Here is a 26,114-nt window from a genome sequence, read left to right on the forward strand (position 1 = left end):
AACTATTACATGGATATATGTAATACAATATAATTTCGAATTCGGAGGTGAGTGTCTCTGTCTTTTGGTGACTGAGCATTAGCTTTATTAAATTGATTCAGTATGTGACCTGTAGCAGACGCCCAGTTCCATGTATGGTCCGTCCACAAGATGGCGACCTTTGACAGGTGACGATGTCGGTTAACAGCATGTATATAAGAAAACAGCCAGGAGCTCACGTCACTTCCTCTTTCTTGTCCTTGGTTGGTTGCAACATCGTCGCTGTTCGGGAGAAACACATGGCTAAACTGAGCAAAGAGACCAAACAGCGGCTGCAGCAGCTGTTCCAATGCGGCCAGTTTGTCATCCGATGGGGTTTTATCCCAACTGTGTTGTACCTCGGTCAGTATCCGAACAGGAGCAGGGGGGAATACGGCGGGCTCGGGAGATATGCCTCGCTAACGTTAGCAAATTAGCTTAGCACACTAGCATTCACCTAGGATAGGTAGCTAACGTTACCCTCTGGAGAAGTAATATAGTGTGTGTGTGTGTGTGTGTGTGTGTGTGTGTGTGTGTGTGTGTGTGTGTGTGTGTGTGTGTGTGTGTGTGTGTGTGTGTGTGTGTGTGTGTGTGTGTGTGAAGAAAAAGTCATATGAGTAGGTGGACAAACAGCAAGGGCAATGCAGGGAATCCAAACGGATATGATGAAACTGTCCATGATCTCCTCGTGAAAGTAAGCTGTGGCACCATTAACTGGTGATGATTTGATATAAAGCTTTTTTTTTTTTCTCGAAAGAATACTAGCAAGTCAGAGAGACATCTATTTCTATCTTCACTGTGATGAATTAAGGACTGTGTGTAAGCTCCCATCTGCTTGGATCTAACAATGTCTGAACTGTTGACCTTGAAGTACTCGTGCAATAAGTCCTGGGTAACGTTAGTTGGTTTAAAACAGTTCCTCTCAGAAGTCCAAGACATGCCTGTTTACAAGTATTTTGTTGTCAGGTATTCAGAAGTCCAAGGAATCCCTGTGTACAAGTATTTTGTTGTCAGGTATATGTGCAGTGTCCCAAATTCCTCATACAATGTCCTTAATTAATTGTGAACCTGCTAAATCACCTGTGCTGTTAGGGATAATAAACTAACCTGTCTCAAATAAGACCCTCATCATTTGGGACACTCAGTTTTTGGAAAATAATTTGGGACACTAAACTGCACGTACACCTTGTTGTCAAATGTTGTGGTATTTGGAGAAAGATGGGGAAGTTATGACTCACAGCCGAAGGAGTTGCCCGCTGTGAATTAATTTTCTTTGACTTCAGCATAATTGGAAACGCTAATGTCATACTTTCTCCCCTCTCGTTTTTTCCTCCCTTAAGTTCTCCTTTTCTTTCTTGATATTTTACAGAATAAACGATTCATTGATAAATCAAAAATATTACAATGAAAATAACACATGTTGACTGGCTTGGTTGGAATTGACAAAAGAGTGGTTGAACACGGGTCAGATAACCCTGGTTATTTGTGTGAAAAAAGGTATTCTATAATTATAAGTATTATCACACTTGCCCTATAATGTCTTTTTCATAAGAATCAGTTGCATCATAGTTGACTCCGCCCATGAACTAAAAAAAATACCAAGGAAATATGTATTGTGTGTGTGTGGCCTTGTCACCCTATTTCCACAAAAATGAGATCTGTAAGACCTCTTGGATGACCGAGGTCTCTGATGCAATGATGCTGTTTAATTAAACACGGCTTTATCTGCTGACCAACTGTAATGACTCCGTGAAACACTTTCTAGGTTATCCGGTGGTGAATCATTTAAAGTGCGTATGTGTGCATTTAATTGTTAAATGTTTTTTATTCCAGTGGGCCATACTGTATAGTTGACATGCCGTTTGATTTTCTGTCATTCTTGCAGCAGCTAGCCATAATATTTTTTTTTGGATGAACTAGATTGTTTTTGCTGTGTTACACTTTTCTTGGCACTATTCTAAAATGCAAACCAGTATGCTTCAATTCTTCTTTACGGCTTTGTTTTACAGGTTTCAAACGAGGAGCAGATCCAGGAATGCCTGAACCCACAGTCTTGAGGTAAGGACAGATTGGTGTGATGTGTGTGTGTTTTCAGAAGCAGCCAACTGAATGGTGTAAAATGTAATATAAGGGAGTTTTCACAGCTTTGCACCACAGGAACGGATTTCCTTTAGTCGCGGAATAGTTGGCCTAACTGTCAACTAGTCGCACAAGCAAGAAATTTTAATAACTAATCTGTGTGTTGTGTACATATTAAGATGGAAACTGAACATATTTTTTGACATGGTTTTCCGTAATTTCGGAGGGGTATTTTTTTTGTCATTTTTAGTTTACATAGAAATACAAGACATTTTATAGACATCCCCAAACTACATTCCCTCTTTACCCAAAGTCGAATGCACAATACTACATTTTAATTAAATCAAGCCAGAGAAAACACCTGATATCATACAATCCAGTCATCATCCCTCGCCAGCCAAAACCATAGGTTACTCTTGCCGACATACAACTACAGTCCGCCTGGTAATATCTACAAGTCATGAACTTGTCGTAACACAAATATTTATACAGTCACAAAGTACAGCATGAGATGTGAAAAATGAGCCCATATCTTACAAGAATCTTGTCTTCCTCCTATGTAGGTCAGGTTTTGCAGCACCTCTCTTTAATTTATTGAGGTTCATGTCTTTGAGTACTCTCCATATTGAAGGAATCGCACATTTGGCTTGTAATAAACAGATCAACTAGTTTACATTCCCTCCTTTTTTATCGACAATGATTCCTGATAACGATAGAAATAAGTTGAATTCCTCTTTCTCTAAATCCTTTGAGCTTTGGACACCTCGTAAACCCTGAGCATCCATTTCATCTAGACGTTGGCTATTTTCAGCTGCAGTAAGCATGCAATAAGGTGGATTTAATACTTTTTACAGTTAGTAACTGGAAATGAAATTACATGATGGTAACTGGAAATGACATTACATGATGATAAACCTTTCAGTGATGATACGTCGGCACTCTTGAAATGAACTGTGGAATATCGGGAGTCTAGTTGAACCTTTTTATTTTTATTTTCTGTAGTTTGCTATGGGGCTAAGGAGTGTCTCCACACAACCGGTCCTCTCACCTCATCGAGACCACGTGGCCCACCTGTCATTGGAAATCCAAGAAATGGACACTATTTTTCCCTTCTCACCATAAATCATACTATCCAATGTCTGAGAAGTATTGATATGTGTGGCCATACTGTACAGAGTGTCGGCTACGTGGATGGAGGATATTTGGATTAACAAGCGGGATTCAAGACCGCGTCCTTTTGTAGTGTTGACTGGCCTGTCTGCCGGTATTTAGTTGGGAATGTGTGACAGCGATGTTTGGATATACCATTCCATGTTTTTCCTCTTTTTATTTGTAATTTAAGAGATTCGAGAATAAATCTACAAAGAAATGTCACACTTGTCTTTATTACCAGGAGTCATGTTGATGCTTGAATCTTAGAACAACCAAAACTGGGTCTGTATTGTAAAATTGGTTGAATTAATGTAAAAGTATCAAAAGTAGTAGAAAATCCAGAATATGAACTATCATTGTATGTTTAAGTGATTTGTTGAGGTCCATGTTTTAAAGTTTAGAAATCCCACACACAATTCTGAAATAATGATTCATAGAACACTGCTGATAACACAATTTGATTGTATGATGGTCTGACAGTCATATTTTCCAGCCTCCAACGAACATGCATACATAACGTCACTGGTTTTGAAATGTGTCGCAACCCTGCAAAGATATAGAATGTGTGAAGTATTGGATTGAAGAAACGTGTTTCTTATCTAAACATGGGCATTTTATTTCTGCATGTGTATAGAATATTCCTTCCAGTCACTTATTAGTCATGCACATTCAAAACACAGCTTATTACATTGTAATTAAATCAACAGCAAATTCAGTTTAATAATAATTGTAAATAAATAATAACCACCACTGTTAGTATAAAGTCCTTCACAAAAATATGTGATGAAATTATTACTTTTCAAAAAAAAATATCGTCAGAATCTAGAAATTAATCAACACTAAAAGTCATATATAAAAAAATGCCTGTTTTAGAGCAAGAAACCAATAACCATGGATTTTCCTATGACTAATAAATAACACTTTTCGCCAAGTATAAATAGGTTAAATAAGTTGTGCAATAGTGGTGCCTTTTTGAGATTTACACAATTAGAGGTTGCGTCTGTACATACAGTTGGTGCACTCAGAGCATTTCCCCGTAAAAACAAAAAATAAACCCTCGTGAAAACACTAGCAGAGTTAGCAACACCCACTTTCCCTGCGGTATTTCTTCAATTTGTAATAGGCTACTCATCTTTTCAACATTTGGTTGAAAGTGATGGGTATCACAGTCCTCATGGCCTGACTTTGTCTGGTCTCCTTTCTACTAATCATTCTTTTGCCTTCTAAGAGGAAGTAGTGGAGCTGGCGCAGGATGCTGTGTGCAGTCATCTTTCTGTGGAAACTGGCGGAGTTATCGAGGTCCCTGAGCAGTTGCCCCTCCTGGCTGCTGGTCAGCGCTGTGACCTGTTCACGCTTTCTCATCTGTGGGGCAGAAGTAACAGTTGTAGAACATAACTAAGCAGTGCAGTTTGATAATAATAATAATCATATGAAGTAATCCAATCCATTAAAAAATCATTTACAATAAGACATAATCAAAAGTGGACACATTTGACATGTATGCAAACAAAATTAAAAGCAGGACAAATACCTTTTTAATAAATGAGCTATAACCAGTGGTGGAATGTAACTAAGTAGATTAGTACTTCACTATTTATGTTTTGTTTTACTTTCACTCAACTACATTTATTTACCAGCTGTACTTACTTTGCAGATGTCATTAGTATGCGAGATTAGCATACTAACGCACGCACAAGCGAACAAATGATCTCTTTCCAGGTTTACGTCTGGGAGAGATAATAATCCAATAATGTAATATAGAATAAAATAGCACTGACGGGGCATTCTGCTCAATAAGTAGCCTAATACGTTTTGCTGATGCACTTTTAGTGCGTTGACATTTTGAATGCAGGCCTTGGAGTATTGTTTTTACATGAGGATCTAAAAAATACTTCTTCCACCACTGGCTATAACAAAGATGAAAAGCAAATACGGTGGCAGGACTGATACAAAAGCCACCAGAGTGCATTGACACAGTTACAAATTGCAATATGAAAGACAATATGCAGAATCTCAGACCCACCTTTCCTTTGATGAGGTTGATCAGGAGGCCGCTGTAGTTCCTGAACTCTTTGCAGATTGAGTTGCCGGGGTACTCCTTCTCCACATACTTGAGAAGAACTGTGTAAATAAGCAGGCCGTGAAACATCCTGTGGAGACAAGCCTCCTGGAAACAGGAAAGAAAATCACTGTTAGAGATCAACTTAACCCCGTCACTTAGTACATTGTATCAGTAACAGGATAACAAGGGAGGAGACACACTACCTTGCTGAAGTTATAGTGAGGGCAGCATGCTGGAAGTGAGGTGAATTTGTAGCCCTCTAGGTAAATATATTTCAACCCATCATTCTTGAATTCATTTTCAAACTGATAGGGGGGAAATGATACGAAAGAAATGGTCAAGAGGTGTAGTTTACTTTACACCTGCTTAGAAAGTGAGATACCACCAGTCAGCCCACTCTAACTTTAAAAATGACTCAGTAAAACTTGATAAGAAAGAACGTCACTCACATTAGCAACTGCAAAAATACCATAGTCCAGTGAAATTCCTGCAAGATAAAGAGCCTACCTCCTCCTTGTGCTGTTTGGTTGCGTCAAGGATCAATGCCCAGAACGGGGAAGCGCTCAGTTGGTCAGAAGGCCTCTCCTCCTCCTCCTCACCTGAGTGGTCACCTGCTGGGCTGTTGGTGGGCGCGTCTTCAACTGGAGCTCCGGGGGCGCACAGCAGCAGAGCGCACAGCATCACTGCAGAGAGCAAGTACGCGTCTGTGCGGAGAGGAAAAGCGTGAACGACTGGATGAATGAAAAGAAGAAAGAAACACAGGAAAACGTGCGCGCCACCGGCTGTAAATCACTTACTTAGTGAAGAGGGCATGTCGCGCTGCTGGGAAGCACCTGTTGAGTTTCCGCTGATGCTGAGGGCTGCCAGGGCCAGAAGGAGTTGCTTTGTCTTTGCGATGGGCTGTCATTTTATATTCTTCAGACTGTAGGGATTTCCCAATACCTTCCTGCTACAGACACCCAATTAATAGTTTGCGTCAAGCATCCGGTCAGGCATGCGTCGGTGGTTGGCCGTGATTTTGATGAAGGATTGAAGAGTGTTTGCACTTTAATGTACAGTATACAGGCTGCTTTGACTCTTTTCTCGCTAGTTGAAACGAAAATGCTCTATAGTCATTTAAATAACTGACAATAATAAAGCATGTTTCACACACACTCCTCGACAGATTTGTCATACAAGGAAGTCAAAATGGAGACATCAAAGCAGCTACAGTGCAGCTCAATACAACACACATGCACACACACACACACACACACACACAGTTTGTATTGACAATATTTTGGAAGAAATAAATTCCTATGATATTTTCAGCCAAATCATTTAAAGGGGAAAATCCACTCCAAACCATACATTTGCATATCAGTATCCCAACAACTTGCAGTGGTAAAATCAGCATAGATGAAATAAATCGGTGACGAGAAGTCAAATTTCCGGTGGATTTTTAATTTCAAACACACTCTCTAGGGTAGGCCTAAGGCTTTTTTCCCCAATACTAGCAACACTTGTCTAATGTAAGATGTTCTTCCCCTTACTGCAGCTGAAATAATCAATATCCTTCACACTGTGCCATCAAATAGCTATTTTAATCATAATGTATATATAATGTATGTATAATTTGTATCTACAGTTATATATTACATGAAGTTTATGTTTTGTCTGCTGAAATCTGTTATTTTCTTGTTGTTTCTTCACAGTGATGTTCTGTGTCATGTTCCTGTTCCAATATTAGTCATGATACTAAACTTTTCAATGTGTTAGTTTGATAGTTGTTCAGGGCGTTTGAAGGAATGAAAGGATGCGGTAGTGCTTTAAGTGTAATATGCTGATCACGCAGCCTGTAAGGTCATATCATAATTGATTTGAAAATGACAACAATGATTAAATGACAATAGTCACATGTATGAATAATATTACCAGTTTGTAATATTCTACAATGTAAAAAGAAAAATCTGAGAAAACAATTTAACAATTTGACTCAAGTTTTTCCTTGAGTTCTTCTGGCTTAAATTGTATTATCACACTTGCCTTATATGTACAGGGTGACACCCAAGTGTGCTGATACACATCTGTGTGTCTGATAATACACTAGCCCATATTCATTTTTATTTTCCCCTTAAGTCAGTGGTGGGGCACTCACGTTATTATTTTTTCTTCAATTTTTTTACTTCTGTTTAAGGGGAACTACAAATTTTACATATTAAGGTCAACCTTCTGCTTAGCCTGTGACAACAGTTGTATAACATCTTCTGTGGCTCTGGAGGATCTTTGTTAAGTCTGAAAAAAATACAGTGACATTAAGCATGGGTTTAAAGGTTGATGTTTTTATTTATACTGTATTCCTATATGTAAAATGTATGCAGCCAGCCAACCATCTATCTATGATCAAAGGCTGGATATTCTTAAAAGTAATGTGCCTCAGTTACTATGTTTTGGCAGATAACCTCTCTAAAGTCCCTCTATCAAACAAGACATTTTCAGAACTGGATTTTTTTTAGCTACGCTAACCGCCAAACTGAAATATCTCTAACCAACTATCCAACTATTAGATGGATTGGAATGACATTTTGTATTTGTGATACTCTTATGATTAATTATAATGACTTTTGTGATTCCTAAACGTTTTATTTAGTGTCTCTAATTTGTTAGTTTGCCCAATACTTGGGTTTTAAAGTAGCTACGGGGAACTTTGAAATGTTTCTTAAACTGTTTCATTTTCTATGTGATGATCATAAATGACCTGTTACCGCAAACAAGACTAACAGTGAAAAGAACGGGTTTTTTTTATATAGTTTTTATTAATGCCTCTGCCTGGGTCACAAAAACATTAGGCTAGCTAGGCTACTGTAGGCAGACCGGTGTTGCACCGATCTCGATGGGTCAAAGATTTTGGTGTAACACCGGCTCTACAGTCACACATTCTGATGGGTCACAGATTTCGCTTTAACAGTGGAAAAGCCTTTGTTTGAGTATCCAGCCAGGTAAAAGGTAGCAGGAGGTTGCTTTATATAGGCCTAATTGTATTTTTATTTTATTTTAGAAGTTATCTTTTGTAGTTATGGCTGACACCGGGGCAGGGCCATCACAGAAAAAAAGGAAATTGAACCAAGAACAACTAAAAGTTAAAAGGGAGAGTGACAGACGTCGGGCGAAAACCCAAGTCAACCTCGGTCGGGCTTTCAACAGAAAAAGACAATTACGGGATTGGATTCAAAACCCACCATAAATTGTTCCTATTCCTCTTAGACAGGTATGTGATATGTCTATTTCATTCATGAAATAACTTTAAAATGCGAGACGTGGTTAGCCTACACAAAACGACGTCCCCCTTCCATTTAGCGCCCAGTTTTTATTTCTTTTCAGTCCGTGTTTATGTTAGCCTACTGTCTTCTTTTTGTCCCCCTGGACTTGTGTACAGCGTCCGTGGGTTTCATGAAAGGCCCTGTATAAATCTAAGTTATTGTTATCATCATTACGTTTGTTGCTAAAACAAACTCTTGCTAATGCATTGGCTCATCCTCATCCCTTTCCTGGAATGCTCTCCCTGCTATGATAATTGATGTAAATCTCAAAATGTCTTTTCATTCCTGTTCAAAATCCTGTTTTTACAAGTGACTCAGTCAACAGCTCACAATGGTAATGTAATGTATTCCTGTAATTGGGGCAAGTCGCCTACAGTGTATGCATTTGCTAACTTCTTTCTTATCAAGTTGTTCCATGAAAACAAATCCAGGATAGTATACAGAAGTCATCATTCTGTAAAACGTGTCTGGAAAATGACGATATGAGCTTTGTGCTTCAAATTACTCACACACACACACACACACACACACAGACACACACAGACAGACATTATTTTCTTGTAATCACTTGAAAGACAATGAAAGGGAAGAGGTGAGGCTCACTAACCAGTTCCACCTTTCTCCTTACATATAAAGGAAAGTCACCTTTCTCCACTCACTTTTAGTTATGTTTCCAAAACTTTCTTTCTTTCTTCACGTTCTCCTTTCAAAATACTACGTACTGTACTTGCTAAGTTAACTACCTTGCTTCCATTTAATTCAGTATTGCAGCATGTGTGATCATTAGTGCTTTACTACTATTTTTGGTATGTAACTTTCCCTGTGTTTATTAGGATTACTCATGGGGAATCAAACCAGAGAACTCCCAAAATGGGTTAAAAAAAGTAGTAACCTACAAACTAGTTCATGCTGTATGCTCTGTGGAGGATGTTGTAAGAGCGGGTTTGTGTCCACTTTTGATCGGGGAGTGTTTTGGTACTTTCAGTGGACAATTTGAGATGTTAGAATAGCTCAGTAGTCGCAGTTTCTGAGGTTACTGGGAAGTGCCGATGCAGCACATTCTCCTCCCCCCTGAAGAGCCCAAGACACACGTTCAGTTTGCTCTGTGGACATGCAAAGTTTTGATGAATACATCTATTCCAGTTCAGAACCTTTAATGTACTGAGGTGCATTCATGAATTTAATGTACGTGTGATTGTTGTGCTCAGTTCTCCTGTTTAGGATGAAAGTCTGGAAAACTGGAAGCAATAGCTCCGACTCTCATTTCTGCTTTTTTGTTTGTGTGACCAATTTAATATAAACTGTATTGTCTACCACAAAAGTCCACAGTACGCAAACTCCATTAACCATCACAGACAAGCCCTGTCTCTTCAATTGAACATTAACTTAATACACTCTTAAAATAAAACTTTTAAAAAATTGAATAAACACTGATAAAACAACTTTGTACTCTACTGCAAATTCTCAGTGCATGGCAAAGGGATTTGTCTCAGATGTGCACGTGTGTGTGTGTGTGTGTGTGTGTGTGTGTGTGTGTGTGTGTGTGTGTGTGTGTGTGTGTGCGCGTGTGTGTGCGCGCGTGTGTGTGTGTGTGTGTGTGTGTGTGTGTGTGTGTGTAAAGTTTGCACTGTACTTTACTTTGTGACTTTGCATTTTAAAAGGGACTTAACGGTAAGCAGCTTGGAGTACATAATGATTTACTACATGCTTTTTCTTAGAGTGGTGCTCTCGCAAACCAAAGAAATGTGTTCCAAACTTTCTTCCAAAGATGATTCAAACAAAAAAAGTAGCAAATCATGATAGTTTTTCTTTCTCTTTTTACATAATATAAATTAAAAGCTTGTTGTACCTTTAAACACATCAATACAGAAGATGACTTTCAAAGTCCACAAAGCAGTCCTTAAGGTCCCATCAATAGCTGTCCTGAGCTTTTGATCATATCAAATTCTCCGTTACAGAAAATTTTGAAGCCAACGTGGATGACGAGTCCTTAAAGTGCTCTAAGGAAATGCAGACTTCTGCTAATGAAAATAATGTGATATGATCAAAAGCTCCAGAGCAACTACTAAATGGACTTCGAGGTGAGGTTGTTTTGTCAAATACAGCTCCTGCACAGTATCTTAGCATGATCCCATGCTAAGATAAGAGGGGCAGTTTGGTATGTCAGTATCTAGCTCACCACACAACAATTTAATTATTAGTGTTAAATATTACAGACTTCCCATATCTGTGTGGCTTGTTTGGATCTCTTAGCAACTAACCCAATATATTATATAAAGTAATCTGGTCCTAAATGTATTGAAATATTTCATTGGAATAATAGCATCAACAATAACATCTGATCTGTGAAGCAGTTTGGGCAGTGTCTCTTACTGCTATGACACCAAAGGACATCCTCAACAAATAAACCTGGTGCAACTGGAATTGTCAGAGACTTTAAGAAGCTTACTCAATTTCCCTCTTCTCTCATTTTCTTCTGTTTTTTTTGGTAGAAAAATGTTGATCCCAGGATCAAAAGGCTCAAGCCCAGATTTCTGAGGCAGGCAGCTGCATGCTCCTTTCTCTATCATGCACATCCCATGCCGTTTTGTAATGTTTCTGTTCAGAATGTCTTTTATTGCTCCTCTGTATAAGTTAACTTGAAGACGAATTTTGCCTTCTTAAGTGTCTTTAAGAAATACAGTGATTTCTGAGCTTTTTTGTCACCTGGATGGAGATGTGTTAGATGACCATGTCAGCTAATCTGTGATGCTGATTCCCAGGAACCTAAAACTGTTCACTTGCTTCACCTAAGCTCCATTGATGTAAACAGGGCTGTGTCTTTGCATCCTTTTTCTAAAATCAATGACCAGCTCCTTGGTTTTGCTGACTTTGAGCAGTAGGTTGCTCTCTGTGGACCACTCTGCAAGATTGTTGATTTCCTCCAGATAAGCAGTTTCATCAGTGTTTGTGATCTGGCCGATGTGGAGCTTCACAACAGAGTTCTCTCCATGTTGGGGATTGCAGTCATGGGTGCGGGAACAGAATGGGGCTGAGCACACAGCCCTGATGGGCTCCGATGTTAAACAGTAGAGTGGAGGAGGTGTGAGTACCAATCAAAGTTGACTGGGGTCTGTTTGTAAGGAAGTCCAATATCCAGTTGCACAGTGTAGTACTCAAACCCACAGTACTAAGTTTGTCAGTGAGTTTCATGGGGATGTTGGTATTGAATGCTGAGCTGAAATTAACACAGAGCATTCTTGATGTAGGTGATGTGTGAGGGCTCAGTGGAGGGCAGTAGAGATGGCATCCTCTGTGGATCTGTTGGCTCTGTATGCAAACTGTGAGAGTCCAGACTGGCTGGGAGGATTTTGATGTGCTGGAGAATCATTTCCTCAAAGCACTTCATCAGAATGGTTGAGTGCCACAGGGCGGTAGTCGACTTAAAACATTAGAACATCATAACTCATGTCAATGAACTGCTTTAACCTTGTTCAGGTTCAATGCGTCAGAGAGAATTAATGCTGATTACATCCTTCGAAACATTATTTATTTGTACTGGTCCATCAGCTGGCATCCCTCCAGGCTTCTCTACAGTTTTTGTTTTAGTACCTCTCATGCTTCTACCAAATTAGACCAAATTAGTTACAATAGATTTTTGTTATAGTTTTAACTCTCCACCAGTGTTAATGTATCTGCATGTGCATATATCGTCAAATTTCTTCACTTGTTTATTTTATGTGCTTTCATCAGTTATATTAGAGATACTTTTTCCAATAGACATCTATTGCCTGTATCCTATATGCTTAATACAAGGTAGGATCTGTGAAACTTCCCACTTGGTCTTTCCCTTTAACCTCCAATCTCTTTAAAGACAACCCCATCTTAATTACAAAAGTGTCTAAATTAGTTAGATCCTCTTTTTGTTCTTTCATTTGCAATGAAACTCAAATTCAGGGGAATTCTGCTCACTTTTCCTGTGGGGTATCTGTAATATGAAATGATCGGTGATGAGGTGAATGTGTATGTAACAGTGGCAGTTTTCTTCCCCAAAGATTATTATCTGGGGTTCTTCTTCTTATTTTATTAGATAGTGATAGAAGATTGACAAAAGGGGTAGAGAGAGAGGGGATGACACGCTGCAAAGGGCCACAGGTCGGATTTGAACCAGAGCCAAGGACTCAGCCTACATGGGGCACACGCTCTACCAAGTGAGCGCGAGGTCAACCCTAACAGTGGCAGTTTTGTCCTCCCAGTTAAATGTATATTCATCTTACATTAATGTTACAGTGTTTGCATCCATATCCAGTTTAGTACCACCATATCCTCTGTACTCTGTGCTCTACTATATGCAGTGTTACATATATATCACGCAATATAGTATTGTATGGTATACATAATATGTACAAAAAACACGTGATACTGAGCTAACACACAATATGTCATTAAATCTCTATGAAATAATCCTCCCAAAATTTACATACAAGCATTCTATAATCATATAGAAAACCGGGCTTGGTATGAATACAGTAAAACCTACCCCAGTTTATGTTATTTTATTTAATGATATCAATATATCATGATAGTGTACAGTACATTTTCTAAGAATTTAGTTGAGAAACCATTTATAGTAATAACCAGATGGGAATGCCTGTTTTTGGCTAATGCAGTTACCCCGACAAATCAGGGTATTCACCACATTGATTCAAAACTTGTGAAATTCCAAAATTACCATGAAGCAGTTCAGCTCATTGATTTGCAACGTTGCCTTCAATGGCCACATACAAATGTTGCCTCCAAGTTCTCATTAAGTTCAGTGCAACCAGAACTCCTATGCTGGAATAATACTTAATTTGTATTAGTGTCCTCAACAAATTTGTTAATATAAAATTACCAAAATTACCAACCCAATTGATATGCAGTCAACCTGGGACTTTTAGGTCCCCTCAGGTCTGGGGTTGCCCACCTGGTTGGTCATCCAACTTTGGTCTTAACAATTGGCCAGATATTGAAATTATATTATAGATAAGATAAGATAAGCAGATAAGCCTTTATTGTCTCCTATAGGAGAAATTCGTCTTGGGCAGTCGAGAGAACTGTATAGAGGTACAGCCTTGAGAAGCAGATGTAATGGTCTGGATGTTCAGCTGATGGACTGAAGTAATTACATAGATGATCAAAGCAACAAGTTAGATTTTTCATTAATAGAAAAATTACTTTAATTCTTAACTTTTAATCAGTAATGAATTTTGTCTTTTTTGGTTCCTTCTGGTAATACATTGGTTTTGCCTTATTATGTTGGGGTTGCAGTGCAAAAATTAACTATCAACTATCAACCGGAAATGTACACCCATTTCAAATGTTATCAGCCGAGGTATGTTATCAAAATAGATCAGATCTTGACAATAAAAAAAAGAAGATCACATCAGGTGCAATGATTTAGAAATAATGCAGTGTAGTGTACAGTTGCACAAACCTTTCTGTGGTTGAACGCAGAGCTGGAGGATTGAATCCTAAAGTGTTTCCCACAGGACCAAACCAGTACTTTTTGTGTTCTGTGCTGTGCTCTATCTAGATACCTTTTCAGATAAAAGACTCTTCAGTGCAGTGTGTGAGCACTGGCTTCACTCTAAGCTCTGTACTCTGTACCCCCGAGCCCCCAGGTGTCATCTTGTGCACTACAGTGGCTGATCTTAAAAAGCCTGAATTGTTCAATGCCTGCTCCCCTAGTCACATATGCCTTTGAAATCAGAGTATTCAAGATTTGCGCTAAACAATGTGATAGCTGAAAAGGTTAAAATAAAGTCGGTGACATTGAATCTCTGTTCAGTCTGCAGTTCACCATGGTCACTGCTAGATGGCGACCATGCAGCATATATGATGAGGGGTACATTTAGTCCTCTCTGAAAAAGGTGACATCCTGAGGCATCTGTGTTTTTCTCATGCAGACGCAGTACAGCAATAATATACTAACAGAAATTTCTTGAGGGCCTCTGTAGACATGAACGTGTGTGTTTAGACTTAAGTTTGACCATATGAATACATGACTATATGTATGAATTGGCTGGCTGTGGCTCAGAGACTCCCCAGACGCTGTATGTGGCTATCCACTGCTCCTAATGCTTAGGATGGGTTAAATGCAGAAATTCAGTTTCACTACATTGTACTGCATTATAGTATGCAATGAATTAAAATCTTCTTCTACTGTGGAGTAGGCCTATGTTAAGTATTTATCATCTAATGGCTTTTTGATTGTCTCAGCAGGAATGAATCAGTATTGCTCTGAAGTCCATTAAAAGTTTCTACAAAAAAAAGTTTTGGAGTCTAATCTCATGTACTGCCCCACAGTGCAGGTTCATATCATTTTTGGCTTCATACTGTACACTAAAATGCGTATGTCAGTGTTTTACAGGCGTAAGCTGATCCCATATCCAGATTTTAATTAGTCTGCAGCCATAGCTCCTCTATGACGCTGTATGTAAAAACAGTGATGGTTTTGAGCTAAATGCTAACATCAGCGTGCTAAAATGCTCACAATGAGGATGCTAACATGCTGATGTTTAGAGGGTATAATGCTTAAAATGTTAAGTGTGTAAGCATGATAACATTTGCTAATTGGCAGGAAGCACAAAGTACAGTTGAGGCTGAAAGGAATACCATTAGTTTTGCAGATATTTGGTCATAAATCAAACTGAAATCTGCTGAATGGACAAACGGACCTGATGGTGACGCCAGATGAAAATCCAGGGCATCACCAAACTCATTGGGATTTATCGTCTGGGGACCATTTGTACAAAATTTAATTGCAATCCATTCAATAGTTGTTGACATATTTCAGTCTGGACCAAAGTGGCATGCGCTAAAGGGCACCCCCAACCAGGACCGTCAGACACCACCTACCAAGAGCCTGGGTCTGTCCGAGGCTTCTTCCTAAAAGGGAGTTTTTCCTCGCCACTGTTGCACTAAATGCTTGCTCTTGGGGGATTTACTAGAATTGTTGTATGTTGTATGTTATAGAGTGTGGTCTAGACCTACTCTATCTGTAAAGTGTCTTGAGATAACTCTTGTTATGATTTGATACTATAAATAAAATTGAATTGAATTGTGCAGTTACAGAAAAGTGCACAGAGCAGTATCAGCTCTTTCATGGTGTGAGCCTCGATTCTGTTCTTTTATAGATGACCTTAGCTGTCATATTGTGTTATAGTTCCTTGTTAATTTTAGTATGGCAATCCTCTCCTCACTTTTATTTCCCTTCAGATTCTGTTCCTCTCTTCTTGTCTGCTCTCTGTTTCTCCCTTCCTGTCTTTTCATCGCTGCCCAGCTGGTTTCTCACCGCTTTCCCATCCTATCCCACTCCTCTTCATCCTCCCTTTCCCTTTGTGCCTTTTTTCTTAGGCCACCTTGTTCTTGCCTCTTCTTCTCTCTCCCTTCCAAGGGCACTTCTTCCAATGGACGGAGAGAGCTCCATAAGAGAGGAGAGGAATTGTATCTTTGCTCCGTTTGCCACAGGCACTCTTCAATATTTAATCAAGAGTGCATTTGTTTGAAGGGAGCTCTGAAAATGTGTGTGAGTGAGTGATAAAGAGAGATGTCTGACCATGTGTGTTGATACTGTATTTGCATGCAGGAGAGAGGCAGAAGAAAGTGTGTATATTTGCGTGTGCGGTGACAGTTTGGGGATGAAAGGCTTTCTCCAGTCCTATGGTAATTGGTTTACTATCTCCCTCTCTGCTTTGGCCTTCTTGTTTTTCTCGCGCCTTCTTTCCCCATCTTCTCCTTTACTCTACTTCCCCTCCCCCTATAATCCATTCTTCTTCCTGTGCATCATCATGTAACCCTGGTGTACTGTATAGTTTCAGCGCACTATTATGTAGGGCTCATTCATTCAAATGCTGTACTATCAGGTTTATTTGATTTTGCTGTGTGTGCATATGTGACTGTGTGTGCATATCAGCGGTGGTCCCCAGAGACCGCAGAGCAGCATATTTCATCATCCTCCAGACTCGACATGAGAAAGCCCAAAGTCCCCTCCTCTTCTTTTGCTTCTTCAGCAATTCAGCAAACACTGAGTATTTTCCTTATTTCCTTCTTTCATTTTCAGGCGTCTGCTGGTGCTATAAGTATAAATACAAATTGTGCTGCTTTCTTCAGATTTACTGGAGAGCTATTGAAGTTACTAGTCATATGCTGTACTTTTAACTCCTAACTAAAGTCCTTTAAAAATTTGCTTCTGGACTTCTTTGGAGAAAAGATGCTGATTATCATACTTCTCCTGAGTCTTGACCAATGTGAAATGTGTGACACTGTACAATGCCAACTCCAAGAATTATATTAAAATGTCCAATGGCTTTGTAAGTCATCAGAGGCATCTCTGGCAGCATTTCTCCTCAAGACCGTAGTTACACAGCTTCTCCTTCAGCGCTGCCCACCAAATCTCAAAAGGCAGCTATCTGAACAATGATCTGAAAAAATAACTGATGGGCTTGCGTTCTCATTAATTGTGTTTAGCTTTCCATTAGCATTTTGGCAGGTTACTGTATGTCATACAGGAAGCCTGACATTAGGCTTTTATCTGCTGCAAAAACTTGACATGCTTGTGTATACATTGTTCCAGTAGGGTGCAGATATGTTCTCACCTTTTTCATCAGTGTTAAAAAGCCAACTTTACTTTTGATCATTGTGTTCCAGTAGCCTATCACAAAATTCAACAGTTGCCGCTGAGGTGCCTTTCTATATGTATTGTGAAAGGACTGCACAACTACAAAAACTTTGTTTAATCAAAGGTCTTAAGCCCAATAAACTACTGTTAGTCTTGGATAAACAGTAAGCATTTTGTCATGCATGCAGCCATCTGAATCTGACCACTCAGACAGAACAAAAAATAACAGCTTTGTTGCACACTACACTAAAACAAAGTAATCACAGGCAGAGTTGAAGGGTCAGTGGAGAGTAAAATTGGTGCATCATTTATACTGTATGGGCTGTCACATTTTGTTAAGAAGAAGAATCACTTTATTAGTCCTTCATTGGGAAAAATAAAAAAAAGTTTTTACACTTGTGTGTTGTTTTTATTTATTACATGCATCGGCCCAATATACACACACATGCACACACAGGACCTACATACATGCATTAGTGGAGAGATGTCAGAGCTAAGGGGCTCCGAGCAATTTGAGGTTTGGTGCTTTGCTCAAGTGTACCTCAGCAGTGCCCAAGAGGTGAACTGGCACCTCTCCAGCTACAGTCCACACTGAGCTACTGCCGCCCACTTAACTAGTGGGTCTATGGTATTATCATTAGAAAGGTGACACTGACATCCAAAGTATTGTGAGCAATGGAGATGGTGGGAAAAAAAAAAAAAAAGAGTATTTTAAAACACATCACTGTTCCTTTCCCTCATTTGAGTCTGGATTCAGCACCAAACTTGCATTTTACAAGTTAATAGATGAAATGTTACAGCTAGCTTTTGACCTAAACAAACATAAAAGTGTGTGTGTGTGTGTGTGTGTGTGTGTTATTCAGCCACTAAACAATATGTATGGTGGCCCATTACATCTGATAGCGATGGTGTTGGTATAATCTGAGTCCCTGAAAGGGGCCAATTATCCCAGATTACAAGTCCTATCAGGAAAGCAGACTCGACATCTGAACCCGCTGCACTCAAACTGAACTCTGCTCTGATTTATGTTATCTGGAGTATCAGGCTCAGATCCTCTTGGATCCACTGAATTCAAATTACTTCGCTTTCAGATCATCTTCATTTGTAATCTTTAATCAAATTGAATGCACTTTCCCCAATATCCCAAGAGAGCTGAGTTCTTTTTCAAGCCATACACTGAATTTCTTCTTGTCCCATGGCTCCTGTCTTCACACAAAGCCACGGATTGGTATAGAAACATGGTTTGATTTATGTGTTGGATGGAAAAGAGCTTCTTCTTATAACGCAAAGTGAGTGCACCCATTTTACTGTTGGGTTCAAATTAGCTCCAAACCTGGAACATAGGCTTTGCCATGTAGCACATACACCCACCCAAACACAGACATACACTCTGTGGCTGGTCTTTGTTTACTTTTGGAAATTTGAGCCAGGTAATGTGGTGACATAGCCCTACTGAGCACCTTCTGCTTCTTTTTCCCCTCCCCCCAGACTCTTAGCCTATCTTTAGGCATGTAATTAAATTTACAACACACAACATAAATAAACATTACAATTATACTAAAATGTCAACTGCACCAGTACAACAGTTAACATTTGATGGTTTGAAACCTACCTTTTTTCTTTATTCAAACTGGTCAGAAAATGAAAGGTGGAAGTGATGCAATCTTTTTATGCACCTGTGACTGTGACCCCCCCCTCCCACAAAACACACACACACACACACACACACACACACCTACCTAGGCTACTGGGGGAGTAGAGCTATTGGGTGGAGCAGCAACGTCGCGTGCTGCGCAATACATTCAGTAGCCTCGTTAACGCTGCGCGCGGTGTGGTTGCAGATGCAGGTCGCTAAAAGTATGCGCGCGATGCGGGGGGAAATGGCGAACGGGGGCGGACGGTGGTGCGCCTTGTGAGGATACAGTAGACACCTGGAGCTGTGGCAGGCGGCAGCTCGAGGAAAGACAGGAGAAGGAAAGGAACCATGGAGGACTCAGAGCCCGCAGAGGACGGTTTGCTGGCGGGCTTGCGATGGAACCGGAGCGCACGAGACCAGGCTCAGCTCAAACACAAAATCCGGGATCTGCCAGGGCTACTCAAGCACGGGCTGCACCTGCGGAAGAAGAGCGTGAGTATTTCAAACCGACCGCTGAGTGACTGTCCGTCCTTCCGTGTTTTTATGTTTGATGAACGTTAGCAACGGCTCACGGTTTTATCTTTTCAACCGTGTAGTTTTCCCGAGACCCTGCACCGAGAGGCTGTTTCGTAACCCCGTCACGACTCAGGTGTTTTCATTTTGTTACAAGCATTACTGTCGCAGAGGCGGTGTGTGTATGAGTGTGCGCGTGCTACATCCATAACTAGAATTGGTGATGTACACCATACCTTTACACTCCGGTAGTCAAGGCAACACTACCCCCCCCCAACAGTTTCACCACACACACACACACAGGCTACTAAAAAAAAACATAGCCTACTCATATGTCTAAAGGGTACAAAAGTATTTTCATTTGCTAAATCTGTCAATTGTTGTTTTCAATTACCTCTAGGCTACTGTTTTGTTTACAAAATGTGAAAACGGTGAAAATGGCCATCACAAGTTCTGAAAGCTCAAGGTGATAGCCTACCTTCAAATATCTTTTTTCCCCAACCAACCATCAGTTTGAAATTGTACAAAACGGAGAGAAAGCAAATCTTCACATTTTGAATAATAATGAAAAAAAATTATTCATTTTCTGTTGATCAACAAATTAATTGTGGCCTAGGCCTACTAATTGTTTCAGCTCTATTCTGTAGTTCTTCCAGTTCAAATTGGGCTAACTTGTAGATTATCAACAATTCATCTCATGGGTTCTCTGGTTCTGTTTTGTGATGATTGGTCTAATAAGCAGTAAATGTGTGTGTCACGGTGTGCCCTGATGTGGAACGAACACACCTGACAAGCCGAATATCTGCTCACAGTGTCAGCTCCGCTCATCTTCATCACCATTGGTGGTGGCTGGGAGAAAATGTGTTCTTGATTGCCTCTGTGGGAATCAGGGACAGAGTGCCAAATGTACTAAAATACGCAACATTCGTAGTGTAAAGCCACTTTGGACTGAGGACATGCAGTTTATGTCATGTTACATGTTGTCATTTTAAGTGATGTTTAAAGGACTTGTGATGCCGCTCATTGTTCTTGTTACGATTAAATTATCTAAGTGTGGAAACAAATCAACCATAGGTAATCCTATAATAAACTGCAAAATATGAAAGTCAAAATAAGAGTCCGGACAAAAACATTATATTGAAACCATAAATAATGGATAAATGATGGATAACTTGAGTACAGATGTGTCAGAATTATGAAGCTACAACAATCATGTCAGGAGCTGGATCAGACTCTAAATAGCGCACTGTTTTTAAATCATTAACTGCAACATGTAGCGTATCATCTTTGTGTTTTTGTTCATTGCTTGAGATGAAGTGAAGGAAAGAAGGAATGTAGATAGATGACAAAAAAAAGTAATGTTTTCCTTCTCCTGTCTTGTATGTGCATGCGTGGGTGCCATATGAGTGTGTTGATGCGAGTAAGTAGTGTAAAGGTATGGCTGTTCTGTTCTGTGCAGACTGGTTCTCTCCAGACACTGGCAGTTGGACACACACACATACACACACACACACACACACACACACACACACACACACACACACACACACACACACACACACACACACACACACACACACACACACACACACCCCCCAGACTCACTCTTGATTTTACATGCACATATAAATTCTCCAAAAAGATGTGAGAGATGAACTCCCATGTGTGATTATTTTTGCACTGCACTACAATGGCACTCAGAATTGGAAATGCTAAAAAGAAAATACATCACAGCATCTCTTCCTGAGGCAAACACCTGCACACCTTTTACCTGCTTTTGTTGATCCATGCAGAATCTTGAGCTAATTTTTGTTTTTGTTCAAATATTTAGGGCCCTGTAAAAGTGCAAAATATCTCACATAAGCAGTTTTTCACATCACCTAATGTGTGCTTCTTTGATGTCTTCCGACAGCGTATAAAGTGAATTGAAACTGTTGTGTTGCACGTAGCCATCCTTCGCCTTTGGTTCCAGCTGGCAACAGCCTCACCCTTTGGGAAGCTTGTCTTACATTATTCTCTGTTGTGACTTGCTCTGGTATTCATCTTTTATTGGCTATGATGTGACATGAGCAGAGAAATTTGCTTAAAGGAACCGACTTTTAAACTTTCCATACACTTCCCAGGGTGCTCTGCACAGTACCCACGCTGTAGACGTTTACACCAGAGAAAACCAGGCTAGTTTTTTCCCCCTCCTCCTCTAAAGAGTTGACCAAGGCTCAGTTAGGTGTCAGATTGGAGAGAACGACTTAATGGTTAACCCAGTCACTTACCACTTCATATGTGCAGTGAACTTCACAGTGGACTTATAATGTTGTCAGAGTAAAACAAACTCGCAGTAGCCTACTGGTGAGGAAATGCATGGCATAGCAAGACCCATGCCCCAAGTCAGTTTTCTGTAACCACTTACTGTGGATTGTAAGTCTTGGTTGGATTTTGTTGCTGACACCAAAACAGAGGAAGAACCAGTGTGTACGTCAGCGTGGGACCTGGAACTTTCTTAACAGATGACGCTGCCAACAGCAATCAGATAACAGCCGACTAGTATGGGTGTCTGGTCCCTACCATTGTAGTAGTTGCCATTATTATGGGTTTACATTCTTAAAGCAAGCAAATAAAATGATGCATGTTAATGATCGAGAAGGTGGAAATAGCAGTAGCACATTAAAACACAGTTGATTTGTCGTGCACTCCCATTTTAATTGTGCCATTTTGTTTGGCATTGCAGCTTCGTTTTTTTGTTGTTGCTTTCTGTAATGCATTTATGGCAGACTACACTCTAATAGGCCTGCACGATTCGGGGAAATATATGAATCACGATTTTTTAGCTTAGAATTGATATCACGATTTTCTGCCACGATTTTTTTCTCATGAAGTGTAATGTTTATTGCACACATGAACCATGACAAAACAAAACAAATTGGCAGTACCAAACATAGATGTTTTTTGGCACCTATAGCACATTGATCATCACCACAAGCCTGTAAACATAGAGGTTTCAATGAAGAGAAGGGAGAGCATTGCAGCGCTTTAAAACCTATTTTATACAGTCTATGTTTTAAACTCACAGAAGAAAGTAGTAGCGTTTGTGATGCAGTAGGCTTCGTAAAAATAAATGAGAAAGTCAAAAAAAAAAAAAAAATTGGAAGTTATTTAAAAATGAAATCGTGAATCGAGATCGCGATTTTATAACGATTAATCGTGCAGGCCTACACTCTGATGATTTTATATATATATACACATACATACATACATACATACATACATACGAGCAGGCTAACCGCAACCATTAGCTCGTAGCGTAGTAGCGCTAGCACGCTAACGCTAGCACGCTAACGCTAGCACGCTACCTCGTTCTCAATAGCAAAGCACTGCTACAACACACACAAGTTCACCATAATCTACAAAAGAACTACTTACATATGCGCCCTCATTTAGAAGTCTCCCAGCTAATCCTGCCTTGTAACTGACCGAAGTTGTAGAAACAGCCTTTCTTTTACTGTCTATGGAGCTAGCTAGCTGACATGATCTACATCTGAGCTACTGGGCATGTGCAGTGCAATCAAAGATAGTACAGAAGAAAAGAGGTCTCACTCTGTAGCTAAAACAGAGACCAGCTGAAAAGAGGATCTGCAGCAGTGAAAGAGAGCACTGCAGTACAACAAAAATATGGTGTTTTTTGAAAATAAAACCATGTAAACCTATTCTGGTACAACCTTAAAATACAATTATGAACCTGAAAATGAGCATAATATGGCTGCTTTAAAATAGCTTGTCCAATAACAGTCCAAACAAGATTCAGTTTCATATCAGATTCAGTTTTCTAATTGGCAAATATTCACAGTTGAGAAGCTGAAACTATACTGATGAATATTTTGTTGATTGATAAGTCGTGTGTGTGTGTGTGTGTGTGTGTGTGTGTGTGTGTGTTGAACTGCACTGTAGCTGCTTTGATTTCTCCATTTTGGCTTCCTTGTATGACGAATCTGTCGAGGAGTCGACAGGAGCTTTGTGTGTGTGTGTGTGTGTGTGTGTGTGTGTGGGGCTTGCCAAGCATATCGTGCTACAGCAACTTCACTGTGCTCAGCAATCTAATCTGAGAGTAATCCATTTCTTGCAGATAATGAACTTGCTCTCTGCTGCTCTCTCTCTCTCTCTCTCTCTCTGTATACACTTTGAAGTCATCACACAGATAAGTGTGTCAGCATGTGCTCTCTCTTTATAGCTCTCATTCCTCAACATTCATCTTCTCTTCTCTCCTGTCAATCTCTTTCGGCCTCTGGTCCTGACAGCAGTATACCCTGTGACGGAGGACTGTATGTTTATGAGGAAACTAAGGCACAGACAAAGAGACACACAGGAACATGGCCAGTAGATATGTCTCTCGTCGTGTGACACAGTATGAATGGAACTTCTTTAGTCATTGTGTGTCTTGAGCTCGTTTGTGAGGAGAGATGATGGTGGAGGAACAAAGACCTCTCGAGTTCTGTGTTCACGAGACCGAGAGGTGAAGAGAGGGAGAGATAAGACAACTCAACCAAGACAAAAGAGAAAGAAGGAGCAAGACAGAGATAGCGAGAGTCAGAAACAATTTATTTAGTCTGTGTGCTTGGCTGGCTGGTGTGCTCCACTTAACACTCAGTCCAAACACTGCATATCGTCACACACACAAACACAGACTTGTTAAACAAAGTTGTAATGTACTACCTGTGGAAAAACTGTGTGAAAATAATCAATTAACACATTGTTAGTCAATATTAGGGCTGCAATGGGTGATTATTTTATTTGTCGGTTAATTTACAGATTTTTAGATTAAACAATGGATTGTTTGGTCTATGTATCATGTAGGAAAATAGTAAAAACTGCCCAATACAATTTCCTGAACCCCAAGATGACGTTTTCACATTGCTTGTTTTGTCCGGCTGACGATCCAAAAAGGTGCTGGTAGGCAGATTTTGTTACCTTTGACGGAGCCAGGCTAGCTGTTTCCCCCCGTTTCCAGTCTTCATGCCAAGCTAAGCTGAATGGCTGCAGCGTTATATTTAATGTACACATATGAGAATGATTTCGATCCTCTCTCCTCTAACTCGCTACAAGAAAGCAACATTTTGTATTCCTTTTAATTAAGAGGACTTTAGGTGAGCGGTGATACAGTCACTTGCTTTGGATAAGGTTTGTGTGCAAGTGTGTCTCCTCGCTTGCTTGTGTGAGTGTGTGTGTGTGTGTGAGTGTGTGACATCCCAGACAGTATCATCGCTCTAATGAGGATCACACACACTGCTCTACATCTCTGTAATTATCTATTTCATTTTCTTGCAAATCAGAGCCATGGACATGCATTCTTTCCCTCTCTATCTTTGTCCTACTCACTTTTTTTCTCTTTCACGATTACAATTAAAATGATCTCTCACCGCCTCATCTCTCTCCCACTCCATCTGTCATGCTCATATCCCCTGTCATATATTCATAGACTGTTGTGATTTGTTCAACCTCCCTCGCTTCTTTCTCTTCTTGCGCGCTAACTCATTTATATTTCCTCATCTACATCCATCTTCCACAGTTGCTTAGGTGCTTTTCATTTGTTCCATCATTTGAGCTCTCGGTATCTCCCTATTCATCATCAGGCAGGGGTAGCAGCGATTTCTAGCACAGGGTTAGTTTCCTGTGGAGGTTTCCAGTAGAGCGCGACCGATACTGGTTTTTCAAGGCCGTTAATGAAACCAATAACCGATATTTGGAACCAATATACATATACAGTGAAAATGAAAATCTTTTAAGTCAAAGATTTTGGAATGTTACAAAATCCAACACAAAACTTTGTTTAAATGCTTTAAGCAATGATTTAATAAATTAGAACTTTTCAACATAATACCCAGTAAAAGAGAGTCAGATAGAGTTGTGGGCGGGACATTAAGTCAGACTCAGTGGTGAGTGAAACCGAAGCAGAGGGACAGACACAGAGCTGTAGTGGAGCCAAAGTAGCGCACTTTTTAATGAATTAACTTTATCGGTTATCAGGCAAATAAAACACAGATACAGATAATCTGCAAACTGCCAAAAAACGGCCTGAAAATCGGCCAGGGCCGATAAATGGTCTATCCCTAGTTTCCAGAGGGAATCAAACCCACAACTCTATCAGTGATCCCACTTCACTGACTGAGCTCACAGAACAGTTGCACTCCTGTTGCAGGAGGTTGTCATCTGTCTGTCTTTTAAAACATTGACAACGTGATTGTCATCCTAATTAGTTTTTTTTTTTATCAGCGATGCACTACCATAATGTTTTCAAAGCAGATGCCCGTATCTGATATTTTCTCACACCCTATCCACTGATAATGATGCTGTATTGTTCTAAGACAATTCAAACGCAAAATAAATTCAAATCTACAACGTATTGTCACTTTATTTTAATTTTGAAACCCTTGCCTTGGCTTTGTTAGCTTGCTGAAAAATAAAGCCTTCTCCCAATTTAGCGTTCTCTTGCAAACAGCAGGAAGTTCTTCTCCAGGATTATTCTGTATTTTGCTGCATTCATTTTACCCACTATCTTCAAAGCGTTCCAAGGCCTGCTGCAGAAAAGCATGCCCTCTGCATGACACTGCCATGACCAAGCATTTTAGTAAGCTGTTGAAAAAGATTGATTTTGGTCTCATCAGACCATTCTCTCTTGCTGCCGGTTTTTCATGGACACTCAGTTATTGAGGATGGCTGTACCAC

At 39.9% G+C, this 26,114-nt stretch overlaps 3 protein-coding genes across 3 annotated transcripts in view; 2 read left to right on the forward strand and 1 right to left on the reverse strand.

Moving 5' to 3' along the window:
- The first annotated feature begins 136 nt into the window (after positions 1–136).
- On the forward strand, positions 137–3,471 carry tomm7 (translocase of outer mitochondrial membrane 7 homolog (yeast)). Its single transcript, XM_031323011.2, has 3 exons — positions 137–381; positions 2,028–2,076; positions 3,100–3,471. The coding sequence occupies exons 1-3, from the start codon at positions 174–176 to the stop codon at positions 3,113–3,115; spliced, it is 273 nt and encodes a 90-aa protein (XP_031178871.2). The 5' UTR covers positions 137–173; the 3' UTR covers positions 3,116–3,471.
- A 473-nt stretch (positions 3,472–3,944) lies between these two features.
- On the reverse strand, positions 3,945–7,206 carry il6 (interleukin 6 (interferon, beta 2)). The gene is made up of 5 exons (XM_031323012.1): positions 6,109–7,206; positions 5,819–6,015; positions 5,515–5,616; positions 5,273–5,416; positions 3,945–4,611 (listed from the first exon to the last, which is right to left on the reverse strand). The coding sequence occupies exons 1-5, from the start codon at positions 6,122–6,124 to the stop codon at positions 4,378–4,380; spliced, it is 693 nt and encodes a 230-aa protein (XP_031178872.1). The 5' UTR covers positions 6,125–7,206; the 3' UTR covers positions 3,945–4,377.
- An 11,777-nt stretch (positions 7,207–18,983) lies between these two features.
- The window catches only part of rapgef5a (Rap guanine nucleotide exchange factor (GEF) 5a), a 51,828-nt gene continuing 44,697 nt past the window's right edge, over positions 18,984–26,114 (forward strand). The window contains exon 1 of the mRNA XM_031323333.2: positions 18,984–19,379. Coding sequence (XP_031179193.1) covers positions 19,236–19,379 — 144 coding nt within the window. The 5' untranslated portion in view covers positions 18,984–19,235. The remainder of the gene's footprint in view (positions 19,380–26,114) is intronic.

This window comes from Sander lucioperca, chromosome 16 (genome assembly GCF_008315115.2).
Source record: "Sander lucioperca isolate FBNREF2018 chromosome 16, SLUC_FBN_1.2, whole genome shotgun sequence".
NCBI classification, from domain to species: Eukaryota; Metazoa; Chordata; class Actinopteri; order Perciformes; family Percidae; genus Sander; species Sander lucioperca.